The following is a 23,449-nucleotide window of genomic DNA, read 5'->3' as shown; positions in this document are numbered from 1 at the left end:
ATCATCTTGCTTGTTATAAAGTCATCAGACGAGGAAAGCTTTAAGCAATTTATCCAGGTTAATGTGCATACATATCACAGGGTTTATGGTGCAAACACCTTAATGTGGGATTAGGCATAAAACACACACACATCTATCACGTCACACACACGTGATAGATGTGTGTGTGTTACTGAATTGCATAAGCATGACATTAGCGTTTGATAATTTGTAGCATCTTCACAAACTTTATGTATAGAGTCTGTTAAATGGGATGGAAAAGACAGTGAAACGCTTAGATGGTTTTTAGCCATTAATCTGATTTACTGAGAGATACTATTTATTATTCAAGCCCTTTTAAATGTATTATATTGTTATTAGTTGGTATATCACTTGACGTCAACTTTTAATGACTGCTGTGAAGAAGGTATGTTTAATCTCATAACTCAGGCACAAAGAGCCTTATTTCACTTCGCTAAGATTTATAGTTTATTCCACTGTTCCTTCTACTCTATAAACAATTATTCATTTCTGACCTACTGCTCTTTTTCAAAGAAATTGTGTTCATTTAGACTCTTTTGACAACTAGGAATTGAGAAAACAACATACAAGTTCTAATTGAACAAAAAATATAGTAAATGAAAACCAATGCTTTGAGCCTATCTAAAATTGAATAAAAAATGTTGTAGCCATTTCAATTCATCTTGCATTTACAGAATGCAAAATGAATGGTAAAAAGTCAAAATAGGATGCCAGACAGTGCAAGTATTTGGGCTTCCAGCCTGCAGTTCTCTCTTCAGTCAAAAGGGAGCACTTTTCATCCACTTAAAGTATCTAGTTGAAGCTCCATCCTCTCGCTCTTGCTCCCATTTAATCCTAATTTCAAACTGTTTGTTTTCCTAACCTTTCTGTGTTTCTGCCCGCTTCAGTTCCTCAAAAAGAAGGGGAAGCCCCTCCCAAGGCTCCTTTTTTTCTTCTTACCTGTTTTGTCTTTATCTCAGGTGATTCCTCATACAGACAGATAGCTGTTCTCCTTTTGCACATCTTCACTACTTGTTTTGTTGGAAAAGTTTCAAACTGTTCCAATGTGTCTAAATATATTGATATTGTTATATTGACTGCTAACTTTTGTGAGAACTGTGTTTAGCTAAAAACTGAAAAACTGCCTTCATTCCTCTGTCAACAACTTTGCATATCGGATGTATAGTTATCCAGAAAATGAGTGCATGACGCATGTCCTCACCATTTGGAGTCTCAGGAGGAGTCCAGCTGATGTTGAGTGAATGTGGGGACAGAGGGATGACGAGCGGAGCAGGAACATTCTCTGGGGTACTCTCCTCTGTCTGAATGTGGCTCGGGGGGCTTCTGGTACACCCACCACCTGTGCAGGCCTGTCAAGCACAAAAACACACATGTGGACACACAAAAATAGAGATACAAAAAGGTTTGAAAATAATTACTATTAGGAGGACTCACAGCCACCATAACAGAATAAAATGTTCCTGGAGTTAGGCTGCGAAGTGTGTGTTCTTCAGCAGGTTCTGAGCTGTTGTAGGCCAGAATGGACTCTGACCCATCAGATGACAATAAGACTGAGTAAAACTTCAAAACACCATTTATTTGCGAGGGACGTGACCACCTGGAAAGAGAGCAAAGCAAAAGCAAATACTAAAATTAAATGACACAAGTGCAAGATTTCAGTGAGCCATTTTATAAGATTTATTCTTTGGGATAGAGCTTTTGTATTCGAATTTTCAGTGCTGCTACATTAAACATGTTAGATGGTTCAGTCAATTTTATTGAGCTTCATGGCTTTAGTTACTTCATATTATTATTCCTCTAATAATATTATTTCATATCATTTTCTATTTATTTCCTTTTTTGTGAGTACACGTCCACGTTTTTTTGCACATCTCTTCTGCCAACAGCTTAACAGAACAATGTGGTGAGTCCGCTTGCCTTACTGTGCCAGAACAGTATGGCAGAACTTTTTGTAGAACATATTTATTCTACAAAAAAAAAAGAATTAAATTATCGCAATATTGCTTAATAGGCAGCAACAAAGAGGGGGGCCCACGGCAAATCTAAAGAATAACTGATGACACTGATGTATGTATTCATAAATGAAAGAGTTCCCTGACATGGAGAGAACTACAAGACATGGTTCACATTGGTTCAAAACACTGCAGACCATGAGGGGGCATGGGCCAAAACAAAGTAAACTGCACAAACAAGACCCCAGGCTCAGCAGGTTGAAATATGTTTGTTCTTCAGTCAGTGGGTAGAGTAGGTTAAAATTTTACTGATGCTTCATAATAATGCCTCTCAATTAAAAATAAAAAGTATGGTGCAGTCAAACTACTCCTAAAAGTACCTACAAATAACTCAAGTACATGTAACTAGTTACTACTCACCTCTGAGACAATGTATTTTAATAGGCTTGTTGTAAACAATTGTCTTGTTGGCAGAAATTTTTAAGAAAAGGTAAGAAAACAAATTTATGCATTGTTTCCTTGTCATTCTTTTCGCTCATCATGCAAATCCACTTATTTTCCTTTTCTACTTATTCAATACTCGTCTTTCTTCCCTACATCGCTATGACTGTTTTCTTATTTCTCCCATATTTCTGTTTTTCTCACAGCGGCTGTAGAGTGGTATTGATCAAGTATGATCTCTCAACCTCTTCCTATTACCAATGTGTGAACAAGGCAAAACACAGCCTTCCCACACCTGATGCTATGTTGTTCAAAACATTGTAAGGGTTTAAGATGTAGATGTTCAGCCAGCAGGAACACACTCATGGATGGTAGATTCCAAGTTTAATGGATCTTTTTTTTACCAATTGATTTCTCAATCAGATTTACTCAGTGTAGTCACTGTTTTCTGTTAAATTAATATTTTTTTAAAAAATTAATGGCAATACATTTGAACCCCTTTTGAGAGGAGCAAGCAGTGAGCTCCATGTTTAAAACTCTGGATGTTGCTCTAACTTCTGCCAATGAGCAGTCGACGAATGCTAAGTGCTATTTGCAGCTATGGAGGGATGCAGCGAGGGACAGTTTTTGTTGCAGTCAGTTTACAATGGAGGCTCAGTCTCTCTTATTGAACCAGGTTGTTCCAATGTACTTCACATTCACTTGTGCATTAAATTGAAACGCTGTGCAGTATTATGTGGTTGTTATGGTAGAGAAGTCCCGACAGTGAGAGGAATGGTTCGCCTCTGTTGATACCACATGGCAATTGAACACAATGAGTCCTTGATCATACTGCCCAACCTTAAATCCAATAAAAGGTGAGCATTTCTGTGCCAAGATGCTATCTGTTTGGATTGAATACTGTCGTACCCAAGCTTCCAGAGAGATTAATTATTACATTCTTACACTCAAACATCAGGAACAATGGCAGGTAAGCATGGTGGAAAAATACCAGAGATTTATTACAATAATTTTGGTCCAATCAGAGGTCAGATTGGAACTGCTTAAAACAATTCTGTCTGGTAAACACAACTGCAGGCCATTGGTGCTCTGTTGTCCATTTCTCTCTTTTATTTTATCTCTAGACAGCTTTTATAAAACATAACTAAAAAGGCTAAACACTTATCACTTCCAAGAACATAAATCAGTCAATATCATTGTTTAAGTAGATTCTTTTGGCTTGTAAATGTCTACATGCCACATGAAAATGCTAATGTTAAAAAGCTCAAAATGAAAATGTTATGCGTAACCCATTATTCATTGTGCTTTACGCGCCTGTCACTGTTGTCTGCTCTGAGCTCTGAGAGAGAATTTGTAATTACACATGTACAACATGTTGTGGGTGTGGGTGTGTTTTTGGTGTGCTTACTCCACCAATATACTCCGGGAGTCCAGCAGCGTAAGGCTTGGAGCATGCAGGGGACCAGGAGGAAGCTCAGAGGTCAGCGCTGTTACTTGTGAACTGTTGGTACAGCCCACTTTAGTGCAAGCACTCAGTATCAAGAAGTTAGTTGAGTACACACCAAGACCTAAAATAAAAATACACATTCACTAAAAGTTACAAAAAAGAGAGACACACACTGCCTGACAGCACAGATAAGATAAACTCGAGCAGTTAGTTTTGCTCTTTTCTTCTCAATCCACCCAACTCTGTTCACACTACTTTTCTTCTTTTCTGTTTGAAAATCACCCACCATCTGGCCCACTGTTGAAATCCTACCCTGAAACACAATCTATTCTTGCACATACCATGTAATTACAATATCCATAATCCTCCCAATCACAGTGAAAATCAGACACTCTACATTAATAACTCAGCATGGATGAGATGTGCTCTCACTCTTTCTTTGGCTTTCAAATATGTACACTTACACTTTTAAACAGCAAGATGGTTTACTAATTGTATAAACGTGCAGGTAAAATAATGAAATAAAAAACTTAAGCATATCTTTCTGCAATAGAGTTTGTACACATCAATGTATGATGCTTTGCATGTTTCCTGTACATATGTGTCTGTGTGCATTCATATTCCTCTTTTTGGAGGACGCCTTCTCATTGGTGTTACATTTGTTTCATAGCCTCTTCAGGTATTTCCAATAAAAGCTGTAAGGGCAAATTGTGTGCATGGCTGAGTGCTAATGTTTAGTTTTCTTTGTTTCTCTGCCACTTCATTTTCATGTGTATGTTTAGCTTTCTCTTTGAAAGTGCTATTCCCTTGGTAAGGACTGAGACTCGTTCCTCTTTCAAATGCTAATCCCCCATTTTGCTTTTCTGCACCCCTCACCCTCTTTTTTTCACTGAGGCCCCATCCCTCTACAGTCCCAGCTACAGCACACACAAACACTTTTTTTTTTTTTTTTTTTTTACCAGTGATGTTGTACTGACTGTTTTTCCCTCTGTAGACCATTTCACTGTTGTGATAGAGGAGGTATTCTGTAATGTCTCCATTTGGCCTATCAATGGAAAAAAATAAAATAAATGAAGACAATATTTTAGAATACTGCGCAGTCTATTCAGTTACAGGACAAACCTTTAGTGAAAGTTTTTTAAAGTTTTAAACCATTTCTAAGGTATACTGGAGAAGAATTAAAACATTTCATAGGCAGAAACACATATGTACTCTGGCGACTGTTCCTTCTCCTTGTTTTTTCTAAATAGCTCTTTAGATCAGACCTTTGAGTGGTTTTCTGTTTCAATAGGTCCTTTATGAGGATGTTTAAAATACTACTTTTGCACAGAATTGTAAGCTAGAAAATTCTGATCAATTACCTGTGTCACATTGCATCATTTCCCAGTCTTTTTTAAAAATTTGCCGTTGCACATGTACGTTCCAGGGTAGCAAGGAAAACTAGGCGGTTTGCTGCCCTTCTTGTTCAAAAGTCTTTGCCTAATTGTGTGTACAGATGTGCAAACAAGCATCTGAAATGTATGTTGAACAAACTCAGCTCTGGTGGCACATTCATTGGGAGTAAACTGTACTAGAGCTTCATAGACACTCACAGGCAACCTGAAAAATGTTAATGAAATTGAACTTCTCAGTTTAAGTTCTTTAAAAAAAACTGCTCTTTTGTGCAATAATCTTAGCAGCATTTCCTTCCATGTTTATGATAGTCGGTAAAAAAAAAAGACTCCTCACTAGCTATAGGAGGAAATCACTGCCAATATAAGACAATGATTTCAAGCACTTTTGTCCCTTTGTATGGCAGTCAGTTTGCTAGAAAGATCGATATGAGTGATTTCATCTGTACTCTTTCACAAATTTTGTGCAAGGCAAAAGTACTATTAACTGAGTTTTTCTTTTTTTTCTCTTTACAATAAAGTAAATATTTTAAGAAAATAAAACAACTTGCTAGAATTTCATCTAAACAGTCTGAATAACATCAAACTCAAAGCGAAAGTCAAAAAGTTTTAAAACACAATATTTGTGTCAATGCCATTTCTTCAGGGTGTGTAATAATAATTTTAATCTAATGCTCTTTGTTAAAAAGAATTATGTTAATGACGCATTCAGTTAGCCAAAAATATATTTCTTGTGTGTCAGTCAGCCGGAAAGGGGGAGAAAAAGAACTACACAAAGATATAGACCAGGATATTAGATACAAATTAGATATAATTAAAATAGATTACCTAAGTATATGATTTGTGACATTAGAGAAAAAATGAGGCAGATGAGAATGTTTTTTTTTACCTTGCTGGAGGTTCCCAGGTTAAATACAAAGCAGAAGGAGATGCAACCACAAATGGAGGTGACACCACATCTGGAACTGAAATTGCACTTAAATGAAAATGTATCTACATATATATATACATATGCAGATATTTGGTTCATTCAATTAAAAAAAAGAAGGTGGTCACAAGTTTTTGTAGGAATACAAGTTATACTCATTCACAGGTATTTATTTATGCCCAATCTTCTATTCACAAAGTTCTGGAAAAATTAATGGTCAAAAACTGTAAAGAAAGAAAGCAAAAAACTGAAAAAAAGTTGCTGCTCCACCTCATTGAAAGGACCAAGTTCAGGTAGTTCAGAAATCCTATATTTCCTCGCCGTCTCTTATTGGAGGTTTTGCTCTTGAAAGTTATTTTGTTGTTGTTTTAACGATAAAGTTACCTGAGTTAAGACCAGAATATGTCACTGAACAAAGTCAGTAATCTGTCTAAAAATACATAAATGATTAATAAATGCCACTAAATATTTTTGAAAGCTTGATCAGTATCATCGGTGTCTGTGATGTGAACCCGTAAAACCAAAGAACAATATATGAAAAGCTTCATATTTTATGTGATGCAGGTGTCTCTCATATATTAACAGGAGGTAAAGAAATGTTCTCATGGGGGAGTGAAATTGTGCCGCACAGTAAGCATTAATGAAAAGAATTTTAAATATGTTTTCTTTCCTGGAGATTCTCTGACATGTTTCAGTGCTTTAACATTTTGCTCTGTAGAAATCAATACAGTAATCTGTTTCTTCCCTTTAGCGTCACATTGATTTTTGCTGTCTCTGTACTGACCCCTGCCGTCACATTATCTCCCCAACAAGGCTGGTTACTCCTACACAGATTAATGCAGCAACTGAAAAAATGAAGAAAAATCTTTGCCTTTCCCAGTCAAGTTTATATTTCTTTATAATCTTTTAAAATCTATACCGTCATCTTTTGTCAAGCTGTTTTGCACACCAAGTGCCTCATTCTTTTCAAATTTTCCATCTTTCATTGAGCCATCCCATCCTTGTTTTAATTTGTCTACCTTTTTTATAAAGTTATCTTTTTATTTAATTCAGAAAACAACAAAGCAGTCTTTCTCACTGTTTGTGAAAATGAAAACTAAGTCATACATCAGAAATAAAGATAAACTGAAAAAAGATGCTCACAGATGAAGAGAAAAATTGTACTTGTGCATTTCTTACCTTCTTCTGGGGTTTTGAAGCTTGATCTTACATCACCAACATTACCAACAGGACTCTCAGTGCATCCAGCAGGACTGCACGCACTTACAGTGACAATGTACTGGGTTGATGGAGTGAGACCAGTTATCACACCTGAAGAAGAGTGGAAAAGTAGTGAAGTAAAGAGCGTAGACAAGAAACGGTATCTATAAACAAATCTAACTTTGGACAAGCACCAATCCGATTCACTTTATGTGGAAGAAATCATCTGGTATGAATTCAGGGAAAGTCAGCAATTTGATCAAATCAATAAACACATCTGGAGGAAGTATGAGTGGGTTTATAAGCTGGCTACAATTAGAAGCCATTGTTACATGGTAAAAGCAACTTGGGAAAACAATAACAGTCACTCCGTACAACACTCCTGTCCCTCAGTCCCAACATCCTCGACGTGATCAGATGTACTCTGCCTCTTGTGCAATGACTGGACAGATGGATGGAATACTTTTCAGCAGCATAACATTACATCCTACATAGTCAAGACCTTTTAAAGCTGAACCAGTGGAGTCGGAGTTGGAAGTCCACATTTCATTCGCATTTTAAGTGCCACACCTCAAATCAATAAAATCAACCCACTGGAGGTTAAATAGTGTCTCTTTCTTTGTAAAGAATATTAACTTCAAAGAGACTATATACTTTTAACACCTTTATACTAAACATACTTAACTAGATCATTTTATTCTGTATAAAGCATAACACCAAAATATACATCCAAACGGCTTGAAAGTGTGCCTTAAATACTTTTTTTTCCTGTGTGGTACTGTTGCTAAGCAAATTTGCAGTGCTTGGCAAACAGACCCAGCCTATTCTAATTGTTAAGCTTTACTCGTCTCTCTCTGATGTTTTTTAATTTAGCAGTCTTGGCCTCCTTCACTCCTTTATGCATTTCCAAAGTCACTTTTTTTACATTGTCTGTTTTCTCTTCCACTCCTCCCCACTCCCCTCTCTGCCTTTTGTGCTCAATCACCCTGTACTCGTCTATTTTTCTCACTCTCTCTCAGTGTTACCCATGTCTTTTAATTCAATTAGGGGGCCAGGGCCCCACTCTGCTGCTATTACACCCTCATTTGCTTTCTGTGTTTTTTAGCCATCGGTGTAATTCTCCAGTCAGGTGTCGAGGCTATCATAAATTAAGAAGGAGCCTTATCACAGTGGACTAAATGTCTGGAAAAGAGAGGGGGAGGGAATAAGGACCAGCAAAAGAGACACTGGAGAAGACAGAGGCAGCAAGCTCATCATCATATTTGCCTAGAGACATAGCAGGGTGGAAGAGAGGGGGGACGAATCGCAGGAGTGGACGCAGACATCATCTTCATCATAAAAGACGAAGTGGGGAAAGATAGAAAAGTGAGCAGCAGCAAGAGAGAGGGACGAAAAGGAGTGATGCCAGGGAATGAGATCACTGGGATAGTCCTGAGTGTCTTGTTCCAAATGGAGACAGTCTCCTAAATTTGGAGGCAGGCCAATGAGACATTAACGAGTTTAGCTGGAACATCGTGGATGTATGTGTGTTATCATGAAAAGACAAGGGAGACATTAAAATAGGATGTCTTTTCGTATCGGGCCAAAAAGGTTGCTACAGGTGTATGAGAACTCCCAGAAATCAACAGCAACAGGTTTAATGGAACTGAGTAAAAGTTAAAGCTTAAATCAAAATCTATGCATGTTTTGATGTCATTTTTCATAAAGGGTTAGACTGACTGTGATCAGAGTCACAAACTTTGTGGGGACCTTGTGATTAGATTGGTCAATGGAGACAGCAACAGAAATGCCCTCAGCCATAACGATCAGATTCTGCTGACGGCCCAGAAAATCACATCTTGAAACAGTATTAAAACTGTCTGTTACCTTTTGTCTGTAGTTCACTTTAGCCATGTCTTTGTAAATGTCTATGTTAATATGCTGGTATAGTGCAGTGTTGAAACTTTTGTTTGCATTTATGTATTATTTAGTCTTCTTCACATTGCCTCCTTTGCCACTTTCCAACAAAAGATCCCATCTTTTATTTGTATAAAGTTTAGAAAGAAATGTGTAGAAACAGGTCTAAATGCATAGCTGTGTACAAAAAAAAATACTTAAAATTGCACAAAGGTGGTACTATAATATAACTTAAATGTCCAGCCATAACAAATAAATTAGAGGGTGAAAATATGTGCTTTACCTGTGAAATTTCCGTTAGCCAGGTATGTGGCTGTGATAGGTGGCACTTCTGGATGGTCCTTATTATACGCTTTCAGCTCATATCTGTCAATAAGTCCTTGGACGTCACCTGTGGGCGGTAACCACCTCACCTTGGCACTGAACCCGCTGATACTCTCCACTGTGGCTGGAGGTGCCACAGATGTAGGAACTAGACATTTTAGAGAAGAAATTATGAAAATGAAAAAAGACAGTCAGAATTTGATTAGTGTTTATAGATAATATTTTAGAAAGAAGCTTAAAACCGCATTACATTATATAAAGGATGAAACTCCATAAATCAGAATTTCACCACTAAGTTATTGCATTTAAAAAATGTAACTCAAAAATTATGTTTCTCATGAATGTGATATGATTACTGTGATGCACCTAAAGGTATCCAATTGATTAAAAAAGAGAAAAACCTTGTTTACCACAAGCACAAGTCAAGTCAAACCTCAAGAGAAAAGTATATAAATACAAAAAACAGAAACAACAGGTAGACGGCACATGAAATTAAAGAAAAAGCTTTTCCCATCTCTCCGTATTTAATAGGCTCAGTAAATCATGCCTAACCATTAGCATAAATAGTATTTATGAGAGTAGTAACTTTTTCAGCACTGATTTAATACAGCCAGCTATTCATTCATGGCTATATTTCACAGCATTCAACTTCCCACCTTTCCCTGTTGGCTTTTTTCCGAACATCATGAGCCACTGAGGGAGGTCCATCCAGGTCTCCTTTTTCTACTCCCTTGTGATCTTCATTGCTGTTGTGTTTTGTTTTCAGGCATTATTTGATATTTTGTCAACACCTGTTTTACCCCTAATTATCTGCTTTGTTTCTCATGGCATTTTGATTTTTTATCCATTAGTCATTTAATTCTTTCATTATTGTACTTGTGCCTTTCTAAATTATCTAATTAGTCATGTTCATTGCAATATCTTCTTGTTTATGTTCATAATTTTTCCTCTCTGTATCACTCAATCGCCTTGCACATTTCTTTATCTCCTCCCTTCCTGTTGTGTAAGTTTAATTTAAATACTATTCTAAATTGTTGGATTCCTTCCCTCCTCCTTCATTTTGTTAGTTCTTACCCCCCTAATCCCTCGTTGTTCTTTATTTCTTCCTGGTTTTAGCACTTTCTCTCTCTCTTCAATTTATCTCCCCCTCTCTCTGGTCATAGGATGGCGTTCTGAGACCTACTAGTGTATCGTTCACTACTAACGAGCAGCTTTATATTACACGAGGGACCATATAGGCCATTCTGGGTTAACAGCCTTTTACTGTGATGCCCTTTATAGAGGCCTTATCAATCTCTTATACCGTCAGACCCTAGTTATATCAATGGCCTTCAATAAGGCTAACACGCTGTACAAGATAATGCTGAATAATATTTTAAGGTTGAAGAAGAATTGCAAATTTCAACACAGAAGACAAAGCAGAAACTCTGGAAATACTCTATTTACATAAAGTATTTGCAGTACTCTATGCAAATACTGTATACAAAATAGACCATAGTTAATAATTACAAGTGCATGCTGTACAATCATTCACAATCAATTATTACTACTACTACAGAGATGTCATACCTTTGCCATGACTCCGTCCTCTTTGCCATGGTGATGCTGCCAAACCTCCTGGAGCCACGGCAACAAACCTGTACAGGTACTCTTAAAACATAGTTGTTTTTATAAACACAGATATGAGACAGACAGAGCATACTGATTCCAATCAGATACAATGCATCTAAAAAAGTGCATAGAACACATGTTTTCAAAACTAACCCTAAACTTACTGGTTTTGAAGATATTTTCTTGCAGTAATCTTCATGACTTAGTTCACAAATACCCAGAAATATTTTTACACATTGCTTAAAAATCTCCAGATGTAAATAAGCATTACATTTAGAACTAAGTTTGAAGCACCCATAACTCATGGCCTAATTAACAGTAACTCAGCACTACCACCACTATCATTTAGAGCATGTGTTTGCCTAGTGTATGTATATGGCCAAGTAATATTCCTTTACAGTATAAGAGAATTGACAGAGCTTATTCCCAAAGCAGCACCAACAGAAAATTCGAATTTCTGTGCTCTATTTTGCTGACAAGCTTTATGGAGATGCTAAATTTGTTTTCCAGAAGGACTTTGCACTTGTCTGAACTGCCAAAAGTACCAATACTAAGTTTAATGACCATGGTGTCACTATGCATTCATCCATATAAAAGATGACCTGACCAAAATATTAAGTGCACATGCAATATTTATATTTTTGAGAAAAAAAAAAAGTAATTTTTGGTTTTTATTAGCTTCAAACCAAAATAATCCAAAAATAAAAGAAATAAACTCTAAATTGTATCGCTCTGTTGATTAAGTTGACATAGAATATAAGTTTAACTTATTAAAATAAACTAGTAGAATTTAGATATTTAAATTTCGCAACATGCATGTAAAAGAAAAATGCACATTGTTACCTGTGAAAGGCAACAAACTATAATCTGTGGCTTGTGTCCGTCTCCCAGTGTATACAAGCACAGAATCATTTCCTCTGCAGTTAAACCGGCTTTCAGTGGTAGGACAGCCGTCTAAGTTGACTCTAACAGATCGGCGGTAAGCAACCGAGAGATTAATACTTCGACTGACAGGAGGGGTTCTTTCATCACTGCGAACAGTTAGACCTCGAATGCAACCTCCAAGCCCTGTGAAAGAAACCAAACAAACAAAAGGAGCAGAATGTGTCATGAGTACTGTAAATACAGGGATTATCCCATTTTATGCTTGGTTTGATTTGAGTTGTATTGTTCTTCACTTAGTTCTACATATTTCTCATCATACAACACACTCCCAATTATGTCTGAGTAATTATGCTATTGGAATACTTGAAAATAAGTTGAACTTAGGGTAAATACACTTCCAATAACTCCATGATCTGTCAGTGTGTCTTACAAGAAGAAACTTCACAGAAAGACAACCAAAACCATGGGGCTCCCTAACAAATGAAAACTTTGTAAAGAAATATTAGGAGATTGCAGAGAATAGAAGTAAAGCTACCAAGAATATTAATAAAACAGTCACAGCTCAAAACATATTCAACTTTGAACACCTGACATTTTTTATGCATCTTACCATGTTTGTGACTTTGACCATTAAGACCAGGATGTGAGAGTTCAATGGGCACGCCACCCAAATACAGTGCAGAATTGACTCTCAATCTTGCCGGCTCTCCCACTTCCCATATTTCCTCGGCCCAATCACCCACCGCAGCAGAGATGAGAGAGCCCTGTTTTGCGAGTGACAACTTTTTCCAGTCTCCATCACAGTAGCTAAGACCAACCCACATGCGGAGTTCAGTTGCACGGCCACCAGACGCAAGAATGAAGGACAAGAGACCGGCTTCCAGTTCTACCTGAAAAAAACCAAACAAGACAAGAAGGTTGATATTACAAATAATTATCACAGTTTGTCTTTCTTCTTAAAATTGTATCTTGAACTGAGTCTATTATCTTACAAGCATGTAATCTTCGGTTTGTGTGCTGTATGCAAACAGCAAAAGTGCACTGAGCTGGTCAGTTCTGAAATCCATTAAAATGTCAAAGTTATGTCCTCCACTGAAAACACCTGTGTCCAACTCCAAGTAACCTGCAAGTGCACAAAGTATGTAATTAGTACCAAAATGTATTTGTATTACAAGAAAACATGTAAAATTTAAAATACAGAATATCTTTTAGGGTACGAATAATTTAATCATGCTCTCAAAAAAACTGAATAAAAAAAACAACTCTTACAAGGAATTTTAAAAAATTAACTAATGAACTTGATCTTGAGACAGAGACCAATTATCTTATATTTCCTAAGAAGAAATACTAACTGTCATTAGCAGCAAGCGTATTGAGATAAGAAACAGGAGAGGTGTATTTGGGCACTAAAGATAAATTGAATGTTGACAAATATAGTTTGACAGTCCACATGGTATTTTGTTCCTCATTATTTCATATATCTTATTAGCTATGTTTCTATTCATAGCGTATGTCATGTGCTTTAGCTTAAATTTTACAATTTAAAAAAAAGAAAAAAAACCATAAATTAACCAAGAAGTTAAAAGCATAATCCTACCATCACCCAGAAAATGGACTCCTTTTACAGTTTGTAGAGGACATCCTTCCCAGCTTTCATACACTCCCACCTTCTTGGTGGCTTTTTTCCAATCCAGTATTTCCCATTCCTCTGCAGGACTGTCACTCATCTTTAAACTTATGTCTCTGAGGCAGCCAGAGAAGCCCCTCCGAACCAGTCGGGTATCCCCTGGAAAGAGATCAACACTGTTAGCCTTACCATAAGCACAAAAGACAATTACAAAGTACAGTTTTAGGTAGAAGTTTTGGATGGGCTTCTCATCGGGATTAGGGCTGAAACGATTCCTCGAAGGATTCGAGTACCTCGATTGTTAAAATTCCTCGAGGAAAGTTTCGTTAATTTATGTGTTATTATTTAGCGCACCATGTTCCGACCGGAACGTTATTTGCGTTGCACGGAGCTCTGACGTCCGCCTCTGAGTTGTTGACGAAAGCTAAGTGTTAGCGGCATAACGCCCAATTTTCATGTTCGGCCGTGGGGATTTTATTGATTGATGACAATGCTGGGTTTTCATCGTTTTTGGGGGACCAATAAGCATTCTTAAAATGGCTGCCGCGATGCCTGGAGCACGGCAGCCTTTCTCCTCCGGGAGCTGCTGGTTCAACGCGAACGGCGGAAAGAGCGAGCGCTGCGGGAGTATTTATACAGGTGAGCAGATAGACTGAACACGGCGGGCGGCTAACCCTTTTCCTCCAAACATCTGGATGAATCCAGGAGTTTCCTGTCAGAGCTGAGCGATGAAATCAATTCAAACTTTTTATTTCTGTATCATCAGTTCAGCGTTTTCCTGTTAATGTAAAACATCTGTGGCTCCGTCTGTCTGAGCTCTGATGTGTTTATTAGATTTTAAAAGTCAGTTTTATCCTGCCCCCCCACCACCACCCCAAGCACCCCCCCCCCCCCCACTCCAGGCGACGGTTCCCGTATTCTCAAACGCAAAGCTTCTCAGGTATGGACCAAGGTGAGAGTTCATCTATTAAACTGACTGAAGATGAATACATAAACTAAAAGCTGGAGTATAGACATTTTATAAGTGTATTTGTGAGCCTGCCTCTTTATTATTAAATTGAATAGAATTTCAAATTTTTGTATAACTTTTCTTCAGGTTAATTTAGAAAGTGAGCTATTATTGTTACAAGTTAATTTTCTGAACTACAAAAAAGTAACTGTTAGGGACGCTCAAATATGAAGAATAGGACTGATATTGATATCCGATAGTAAGACTGGTGTTATGCCAGATTTACCAATATTTTATTAATTTTTAAAAATCCGATTACTCGATTAATTGTAAGAATAATCGATAGATTACTCGATTACTAAAATATTCGTTTACAACAGCCCTAATCGGGATGAATTTCATATTAATTTTCTTCTTTTATAGATTAATTGGGAGGAGTCGAGGGTCCATAGTGCATCAATCGAACAAGATAGAACTTCAACAATTTGTGGAAGGGTGAATTGGGTGCACAAGTTTGAAATTCTTTAGCATTTTCTCAAATCCCCACAGAGTCACGATTATACATCACTGCTCAAATATCCCACAAGTTGAATCTCAACTGTGCCTTTTATGTAACAATTGTCAAGCTTATAGCATAATACCAGCTGAATATATAACCACTGTGCTGGACATAAGTGTAGTCCACATAATTTTAATATTAGGTTATGGTCAGGGCTCTGAGAAGCCCATTCCAGAAGTTTAATCGTACTTTAATCATACTTTGTGCACTCTAACACCTATAGATGTTGACCTGTTTGAACACTCAATTATGTCCACGGTTTTAATAAGTTGTTTGGTGATTTAAGGTGAAACATCTGGAAGCGATCTAAATCTATTGATTCCACAATTTACCTGTACAAATGGCATTAAAGCAGCCCCACATCTGTTTTATAAATACTTGTACATTTCAGTCAAGCTTGAAAATGTATTGTATTGGTCAATCCAGTGATTGCTGTCAAAAAATCATTTTAAACTGGCTCATATAATCTTCCAACTATACTCAATCTTCATCACCAATGAGAAGTTAATAGGCTTCGAGACATTCTATAACCTTCAGGCCTACAGATTTCTGTGTAATGAATTGACAATATATGAGGAAAGGCCACAATAAATTTAATCTTGTAATTTCAATATCAATGTCATTAAAAATCATTGAAGTTGTATGCTATATAATCCTTTTACCTTGGCAACAAAATGGTTTAAATTCATAATGAAAAACTCAAGTTTAATTTGGCAATTGCAATCATACATAGTGGGTAGATGTAAATAGGAACTGTATATATTCACTGTAAAAAGAAACAAAGGTTTTGCTCATCATAACATAAAACATTAATTTAAAAACTACACTTATGCTGTAAAACTGACAATTGGCATAAATAGTATAAATAATGGCTTGAGCTTTACCTGAATCATTTCTTAGAATAGCAAAATCTTCGGGGAGGCCTCCAATGAACAGTCCCATGTTTTCCCCAATGATGCTGTTTTCACTGGAAGCTGATGCACTTCCTGGGAGCGGTGAATGTAGGGAACACATACAAAGTAAAAGAGCAGAACAGGACAACAATAAGGACTTACAATTCAGGTTTGTTTAGCCAACAATGACTCCAACATGCACTGATGTACAGTATGTGGGGACTGTTTTAAGTATACATTTGTCTTTAAAGCATTTGAGTTTCCAGGAAAACTCATAAATAAAATGTACTTGAGAACTTAAAATAAATTAACTTAGCATCAGTATTAGAAAGGAAAAGCAGCAGAAGAAAAGTAGCAAAAAACACACATAAAAATATAGTTTTTTGTTTCTTTGGGCCTGACAGTAATTTGGGATTTACTTTCAGTAAAAAATACTCAGTGATTCACACTATCCACATTTAAGCTTATACCCAAGTCATATTTAAACACTGAGAAGCATGCTATGCCATCCCTACATTTACAGAGAAGCAGAACCAAACACACAGAATAGTTATGGTGAATATAAAATAGTTACCGCTATATTGGAGGTTTATAGTGATTGTTCCCACAGCCCTTTGCCTAGTTGCTACTATATTGTGCCACTGGCCATCATTGTAGCGGCGATTCCCGTCACCATGTACACCTACAGCCACTGCTGAACCCTATAAACAAAAATAAAAATGCATAAACAAGCAATATAAACCAACAATATGGGCAAGTACTGAAAATGTTTTTGTAAACATTGACTGAAGGTCTATGGGTTTTAGAGCAGTTACCAAAGTTAATCTACAAACTTTAAGCAAAAGCAGAACATTTGCTTAGTCTTTGAGGATTGATCCCAAACACAACCAAGACACATTAGGACACAAACGTGTACACATAATGATCAAAGTGCTGTTACAAAGCTTTTTGCTAGCTATTATGTATGACATCATTGTTCTGATCAGCTTTTAGTAGCAAGTAGGCAAGGAGCAATATACTAAAACAAGAAATCACATAAATGTGAATAAACACAAACACAGTGATGAAGATTTAATGATGAGATCAATAAATGTATGACTGCCAGAGTACATCAGCGTCTGACATCTTTACTGCTATCGCCATACAGCTCAAGTTAACGAGACAACACAGAAGGAGTCTGTTTACCTCTTTTTGCTCACCTCTCCCAAATATACAGAAACACTTGTTTAATTACTTGACTGGGAACTACTAGCTGTGAAATTATACACTCAAACCTCCCAGAAACTACTGTTAAAGTGCCCTTGAGCAAGACATTTAGAGAATAACTGCCACTCAAGTGGTTTTGTTCAATACACTAAGGTTTGATGGGTGGTTTTACTGGAAAGAACCGCAATAGAAAACCTTGCCGGTCATTTTCATTTTGTCAGGCAATGTATACTATCAGTGGAGGACATTATCTGTGTTTTGAGTAAATAGCTGGAGAAAACACACCACAATTTAGAAAACCCAGTCGTGCTATGGTGTCATTCTGAGTACTACAGCACTTGACTGATGTGTGTGTTTCCTATTGGGTGCCCTGGTATCAATCTCTTAATTATAAAGCATGAGTCCATAAACTCGTGGGCACACAAATCATTTTAAACCAAAATACCACTCCTGTGGTTTTTCATGCTGTTTTGCCCTTGCAAGTACACACAGCAAAACCAGATTTGGACATGCATTATACAAAATACAACATATTTTTGCACTGACTGTTATTAAATCAGACTGAACTTTGTAATACTTTTTGATTTCTACATTCAGTAGAAATCTGTTGACAACTGCTGACAAGTATTCAAGAGTTTGAATGAACTAAAATTACTATACCTACCATAAAACAATCTGGGAAAGTCTAGATGATGATGCTTTGTAACCGCTGATTGATTAATTCACAACATTTGAGCTAAATGAAGACACTTGTGGATTTTAACACAATTCCTCAAATATATTACTTCATGCAGCATGGGAGAATTTTATGCAAAATTTTCAACCACCTCCCAATATTTGTAAATTCTAAGGTATTTTTTTTCTAATGATAGCTACATCAATTTTATTTTATTTTTTTACACAAAAGCCAGCTAATAATGTTGCTCAGTGCACCAGTACAGTGCAAAGGCACTTCAAAGCAATATACTTTTTATATCTGTTTCAAGACTTTTCCATCATTTGACACTAATTTCTACTCTAGCACACTGGTTTATCTCTGACAAGGGAAAGGTAATTTTTTTGCGTTCCTGTGCTTTTACATATGTATGTGTGTGGCAAGACACAGATACACTTATTTATGAGCATATCACTTCCCCGTGTCATGCTAAATTACCCCCTGCACTGCTAATCCCATTAGGCTAGCTCAACAAGCTAATAGGGGGAAGTAATGGGCCCAGCTATATGTATCTAGGGGAACACTAATAAGCCGTGACACCACTCCTACTGTTAATTACCCCAAACTAACCTAAACAAAGGAATCAACCCAGCTGGAGAAGACACACAGACATCTTGCAATACAACCATACACACCCCAACATTACATATTTATCTGCTGATAAAAACATTTTGCTAACTTATATTAAAAAGTGACACTGCTTGGGAATCAATCTGGATGCATGTCTGTGCAAGTGTGGGCTTGTGCCATCAGTAAGTGGCCTTGTGAATCTATGTGTAATCGTCTCTCACTATCACTTTCATCATCAAAGTGACTGACTCTTAACCCTTCTACAAGTAGCTATACGGATGGATTAGGAAAACGGTGATCTGCATGTATGCAAGAGTGTGTTGGTGTGTGTGCATTTGTCTGTGTGTGTAAGTGTCAGGGTGAAAAGCTTAATTAGTTTGCAATTGGTATTCACGCATGGTGACTGCAGGGAATGAGTTAATTGCAGTCCAATTCAAACGTTGACACACTTTCAAAGTTTTCCCCTCTCCCTGTCTCCCTGACAGAAACCAATGAGGGACTACAGATCACATTTACTAGATGAGAGCCAGTCAGAGAGAAAAATAAGAGGTGGTGGTGGAAGAGAAAGAAAGAAAAACATGTAGAGAGAAGAGCAGATTAGACAAGAGTAAAAAAAATAGGTGGAGTCAGAAAATTAGGAACAGACATACAAAAGAACAAATTTTCATAGAAAATGGGTTAAACAGCCAAAGTGGTGTAGCTGTTATACTGTAAAAGTTGATATTTTTAGCAGATTCTGGCATTAAACCTTTACTACTCTGAAGATGTTGTTGTTTCAAAGAGATTTATTTACAAACAATTATTTCTCTGTTGTTTCCCTGAAGGCAATAATAAAAACTTTGTTCATTAAATGTGAGATTGTTGACTACTTATTGCAATTGAGTTTGTTTGATGTGAACGTTTTATTTAGAGTTATTGAGGCGCTTGTTGCCTGCATACAGGATTAGATTTATATCTCAGTAAAATTGTACAACAGATACACACCGAACAGAAATGTAGAGAGATCAATAAGCTGTCAGGAGGAGTACCCAGAAAGAGCCTGCACATTCACAGGGAGAATATGCAAAAGACCCTACACTGCGATTTGAAGCCATGGCCTTCTTGTTCCAAGGCAACAGTGCAACCAGCTGTGCCTCACTATTTCTATACATATTTAAATTCATCTGCTTGTGTATTTTAATTATTGATATAATGATAATAAAAAAAGTAAGATATGGTACCTGAGGATCAAACAAAAAGTATGGGCGTCCGTTTTTGATCTGGATGGCCAAAAACTCCTCCTGATGTCCTGGAGAGAAGGCAGACAGCAGGAGGCCATCTGGGGACCAAGTCTTGAAACTGAACTTAACACCTAATGCAAAATTTAATCAGAAACAAGAAGATAGAAGGACTCAATAAAAAAACAAAACAAAACACATTTTCATACATGATATCTTAAATACCTAGACAATAAGAAAATTGTTAATACAATATAATAATTACTGTAATGACAGCATAATGATGCTGGCTCTGCTGAAGGTACTTCGATTTGAGTTGTGGCTGTAAAGGTGTTTTAAATTTAACCTTGAAAATAAGATGAAAAACCCACACGTAGATATTTTTACATACTCCCTCTGTATGATTTCCTAAAATTTTAAAAGCTCTGGAGTGGAAACTAGCAATCAAGTGTAAAAGGTTTTAAAGCATACACAAATTTTTAAACAGATAATTATCATGCTATGGATTACTGAATTATTTTTATGATATTGCAAATTCCAGAGTGCAAAAATTTAGTAATAAAGTTGGACTCGATACCTCTGCACAATGCACTACTATATTTAAAGTTAAAAAAGAAAGAAATGTTTGAAAAGAAAAGCTCTAAACTGACTATTTTCACTCTAAGATTGCTGTCTGAGATAATCCTACCACCAAAATACACATGAGGAAACTAGTCTTAGCAGACACATCTACTTTCGCACTTATACCATCTCTCGCTTGTGATCTCTGTGTTTTATCTCCTGAAGAGTCTTCCCTGTGTACATTATAAGATCAAAAAAGAGTAAAGATTGTGCACAAACTCAAATGTGTATGAAACTGCAGTAGGGGAACTGATAAATATGGAAAGAAGGCTATTTCCATATTTAACCACTAAATAGGAAAATAACTTTATTTTTACCAAAAGCAGAATCCTTTAGGATCCAAAAGCTATGCAAGACCATGGAAGTATGCATCTAAATGTATGCTAAAAGATGTTAGAGATTTAAAGATGTTATTTCTGAGCCATGTGTAGGGAATCAAAATTTGCATCAATGTTTGGCTTGTGCAATTATTAATTATAAAATATGGTGTGACCTTTATAAAGCTTCTGCAGTGTGGGAAGCTAATATGTCTTAATGATAGACAGAAAATCAGGCCTTCTGTCTTGTCATGTTGCAATGGATCAGAGTTTGGATCCTAATTCACTATTTGGTCCATAGAACGGCACAGACAAGGCACGTTTTGTATGGGTTTACATAAAGAACAACAAGCAGGATCATCTAAGCAATTAAATTAAATCAGTTTCAGGTTAAACAGATGAGTGTAATTTGATTTAAAATGAAAAGAAGTAAGAGCTCAACATTGCTCATTTTCACCCAATTTCATGACACAATTTGAGAGAAAACCTATTAACTTTCAGGAGTTTCCTGAAAATTAATATAGTATAAAATATAAAACTAATTTGTTTTATACTTTTTTATTAAGACTCAGCTTGCGTAGTACAACACATAAAATATATATGAAATAACTTACGACTGACTTTTATTTTCTCCCAATTGATCATATACCAGCTTAAGTGTAGAATATTAAATACAAGATTTTCCATATTTGGCATAAGATACAGACATAAACAGGGTAAACATTTATTTTCTTTCTATAATTATAAAATATAAGCTCCCTAAAATAAAAAGCTATTTAAGTTGCAATCTATGTTCAGGAATACTAAAAATGTTTTGCATTGTACTTACTTTCTGTACTTTAAGCAGATATGTGTCATTTACATTCATGACCTTGTCACAACAGAGAAGAGTGAAGTCATGGCAGATACTTGACATTACATTACCCCCCTTTAACCATCTCTCTCCATCACACCTTCCTGATCTTTCAATCTTTCCCATCTTTCATCCCTTTGCTTTTAACCTTACTCATCTTTCTTGTGACCTTTTCATTCTCCTTTTCCTGTACCTTCTCCCTCTTCTGAATAAGCTTTCCTTTGGGCATCTTCAATTCTATCCTGTATTCAAATACACTCTCTTCTTCTAGTTCTGGTACAAACTTCCCTTACCTTTGGATATTTAAATGCTAGTGAATACAAATATGCAGACTAAAACTCTGGTTTAACTAGTTTACTAGTTAATTGGCGATATACATGTTAAGCTATGTGTTTGGTGAGGCTTTTCTGTCTGTGTATTGACTGCAGCCTGAAAAAGCAAAATGCTGCCCCTATTGATGGCGATGTGCAGATGCATCGTGGCCTGCGGTCAGTGGACACCTTTACCACTGAGGCTTTACCAAAGGATGATGGTTACTTGGAGCTGTAGCCACAAACTAAGGAATGAGGCCTTATTTTTATACTAAATTAGTACGTAAGAGCCTTTTGATGTGTGCTCAACATATTCCCTTTCCTCCACGTTCCCTTGGAATACCAGACAAATGACAAAACATAGAAGTCGCCTCGAAGGGCTGAGAGACTTTTCCTGCCAAATGGATGAAAGATGAACAACTAAAGTCACAACAAGTATTGAACAGATGGCTGGCAGCTCTAGAAAGTTTTTCGATTTCAGCGCACAATGTCTTTGTTTTCATGTGGAAGGATTGTAGTTTATTTTATTTTTTTTTACTAAATGGGACATTGGTTTTTATGGGATGATCTGAAGGACCTAATTTTGAACCTCAGTCATGATCATTTAAAGTTGTGATTGGGTGATTTCTTAAAACATCGGAGCTAATGGACTCACACTGAATTAAATTCTTGAAGGACATGAGATATTGTTGCTTATCAAAAGAATAATTAAGTTGGTACTATGAGTCAATGTGACTGTTAAAATGCTATTTTAATATTCAGGTTTTTAAATTTAACAACATTTTATACAATGGATTTTACTTGATCACAGTGGGGCTTTAATTTGCTCATGACCTGTTGATTCATTTTGTTCACACATTTAATGTGTGCGAAAGGATGGATTATTGAGGTAGAAAAATTGTAATTCAGAGGGAGATCCCAACAAATGTGAGAGGAACATGAATATGTTTCTAATTGCCAGTTTTAGGGAAAAGAAATATGTAAAACTTCAGCTGTGACCCCGTGTTTTAGATAAACAAAGCCAGCAGGGTCAAATCTGACAGGATAGGGCATTCAGCAGATAAAGTACTCTGGCCAGCTTATCTATTCTTACTCTCACATATAGAGAGTATCGTTCTCTCTGTGCATATTGTTCAGAACACTGTCCAGATAATATAAATTGACAATGAAGTGCATCAGTGGAGCATACGGGACATGGACCAATTATGTAATGGCTTGTATGTAATGCATCCGTGTTGCATCCAGTTAGGACAAGAAAACAACTATATCATGCTATGAACTGACCCACTATTGTAAGACTGTTGACAAGTATTTTGTATTGTATAAAACTGAGTGTGACTTTCAATACATTGCCTATTCCTGCCCAGAACTGGTCCTTGAGTGAGCAAGTAAGACCGCTTTGATTCTTGATGATAAATAATCCAAAGAGGAACCAGCTGACTCAAATCTTCCTTAATTAAAACAAATATGCATGTGAAGTTTATTAAATAAATTTACAGCAGTGCTAAGAGCAGT

At 36.6% G+C, this 23,449-nt stretch overlaps 1 protein-coding gene across 1 annotated transcript in view; it reads right to left on the bottom strand.

Annotated features, from left to right (window-relative positions):
- The window catches only part of ush2a (Usher syndrome 2A (autosomal recessive, mild)), a 204,694-nt gene that overhangs the window by 109,345 nt on the left and 71,900 nt on the right, over positions 1 to 23,449 (bottom strand). Inside the window, exons 30-44 of the mRNA XM_028013714.1 lie at positions 19,836 to 19,966; positions 16,699 to 16,825; positions 16,116 to 16,217; positions 13,694 to 13,882; positions 13,089 to 13,219; positions 12,707 to 12,986; positions 12,055 to 12,279; positions 11,170 to 11,250; positions 9,560 to 9,748; positions 7,360 to 7,491; positions 6,142 to 6,217; positions 4,821 to 4,906; positions 3,823 to 3,982; positions 1,456 to 1,618; positions 1,223 to 1,370 (exon numbers count right to left, since the gene is read on the bottom strand). Of these exons, the coding sequence (XP_027869515.1) occupies positions 1,223 to 1,370; positions 1,456 to 1,618; positions 3,823 to 3,982; positions 4,821 to 4,906; positions 6,142 to 6,217; positions 7,360 to 7,491; positions 9,560 to 9,748; positions 11,170 to 11,250; positions 12,055 to 12,279; positions 12,707 to 12,986; positions 13,089 to 13,219; positions 13,694 to 13,882; positions 16,116 to 16,217; positions 16,699 to 16,825; positions 19,836 to 19,966 (2,220 nt within the window). The remainder of the gene's footprint in view (positions 1 to 1,222; positions 1,371 to 1,455; positions 1,619 to 3,822; positions 3,983 to 4,820; positions 4,907 to 6,141; positions 6,218 to 7,359; positions 7,492 to 9,559; positions 9,749 to 11,169; positions 11,251 to 12,054; positions 12,280 to 12,706; positions 12,987 to 13,088; positions 13,220 to 13,693; positions 13,883 to 16,115; positions 16,218 to 16,698; positions 16,826 to 19,835; positions 19,967 to 23,449) is intronic.

The sequence above is a fragment of the Xiphophorus couchianus genome, chromosome 4, assembly GCF_001444195.1.
Source record: "Xiphophorus couchianus chromosome 4, X_couchianus-1.0, whole genome shotgun sequence".
Classification (NCBI taxonomy): Eukaryota; Metazoa; Chordata; class Actinopteri; order Cyprinodontiformes; family Poeciliidae; genus Xiphophorus; species Xiphophorus couchianus.
Note: the sequence above shows the minus strand (reverse complement) of the source record. Positions and strands in the feature narration are given on the sequence as shown.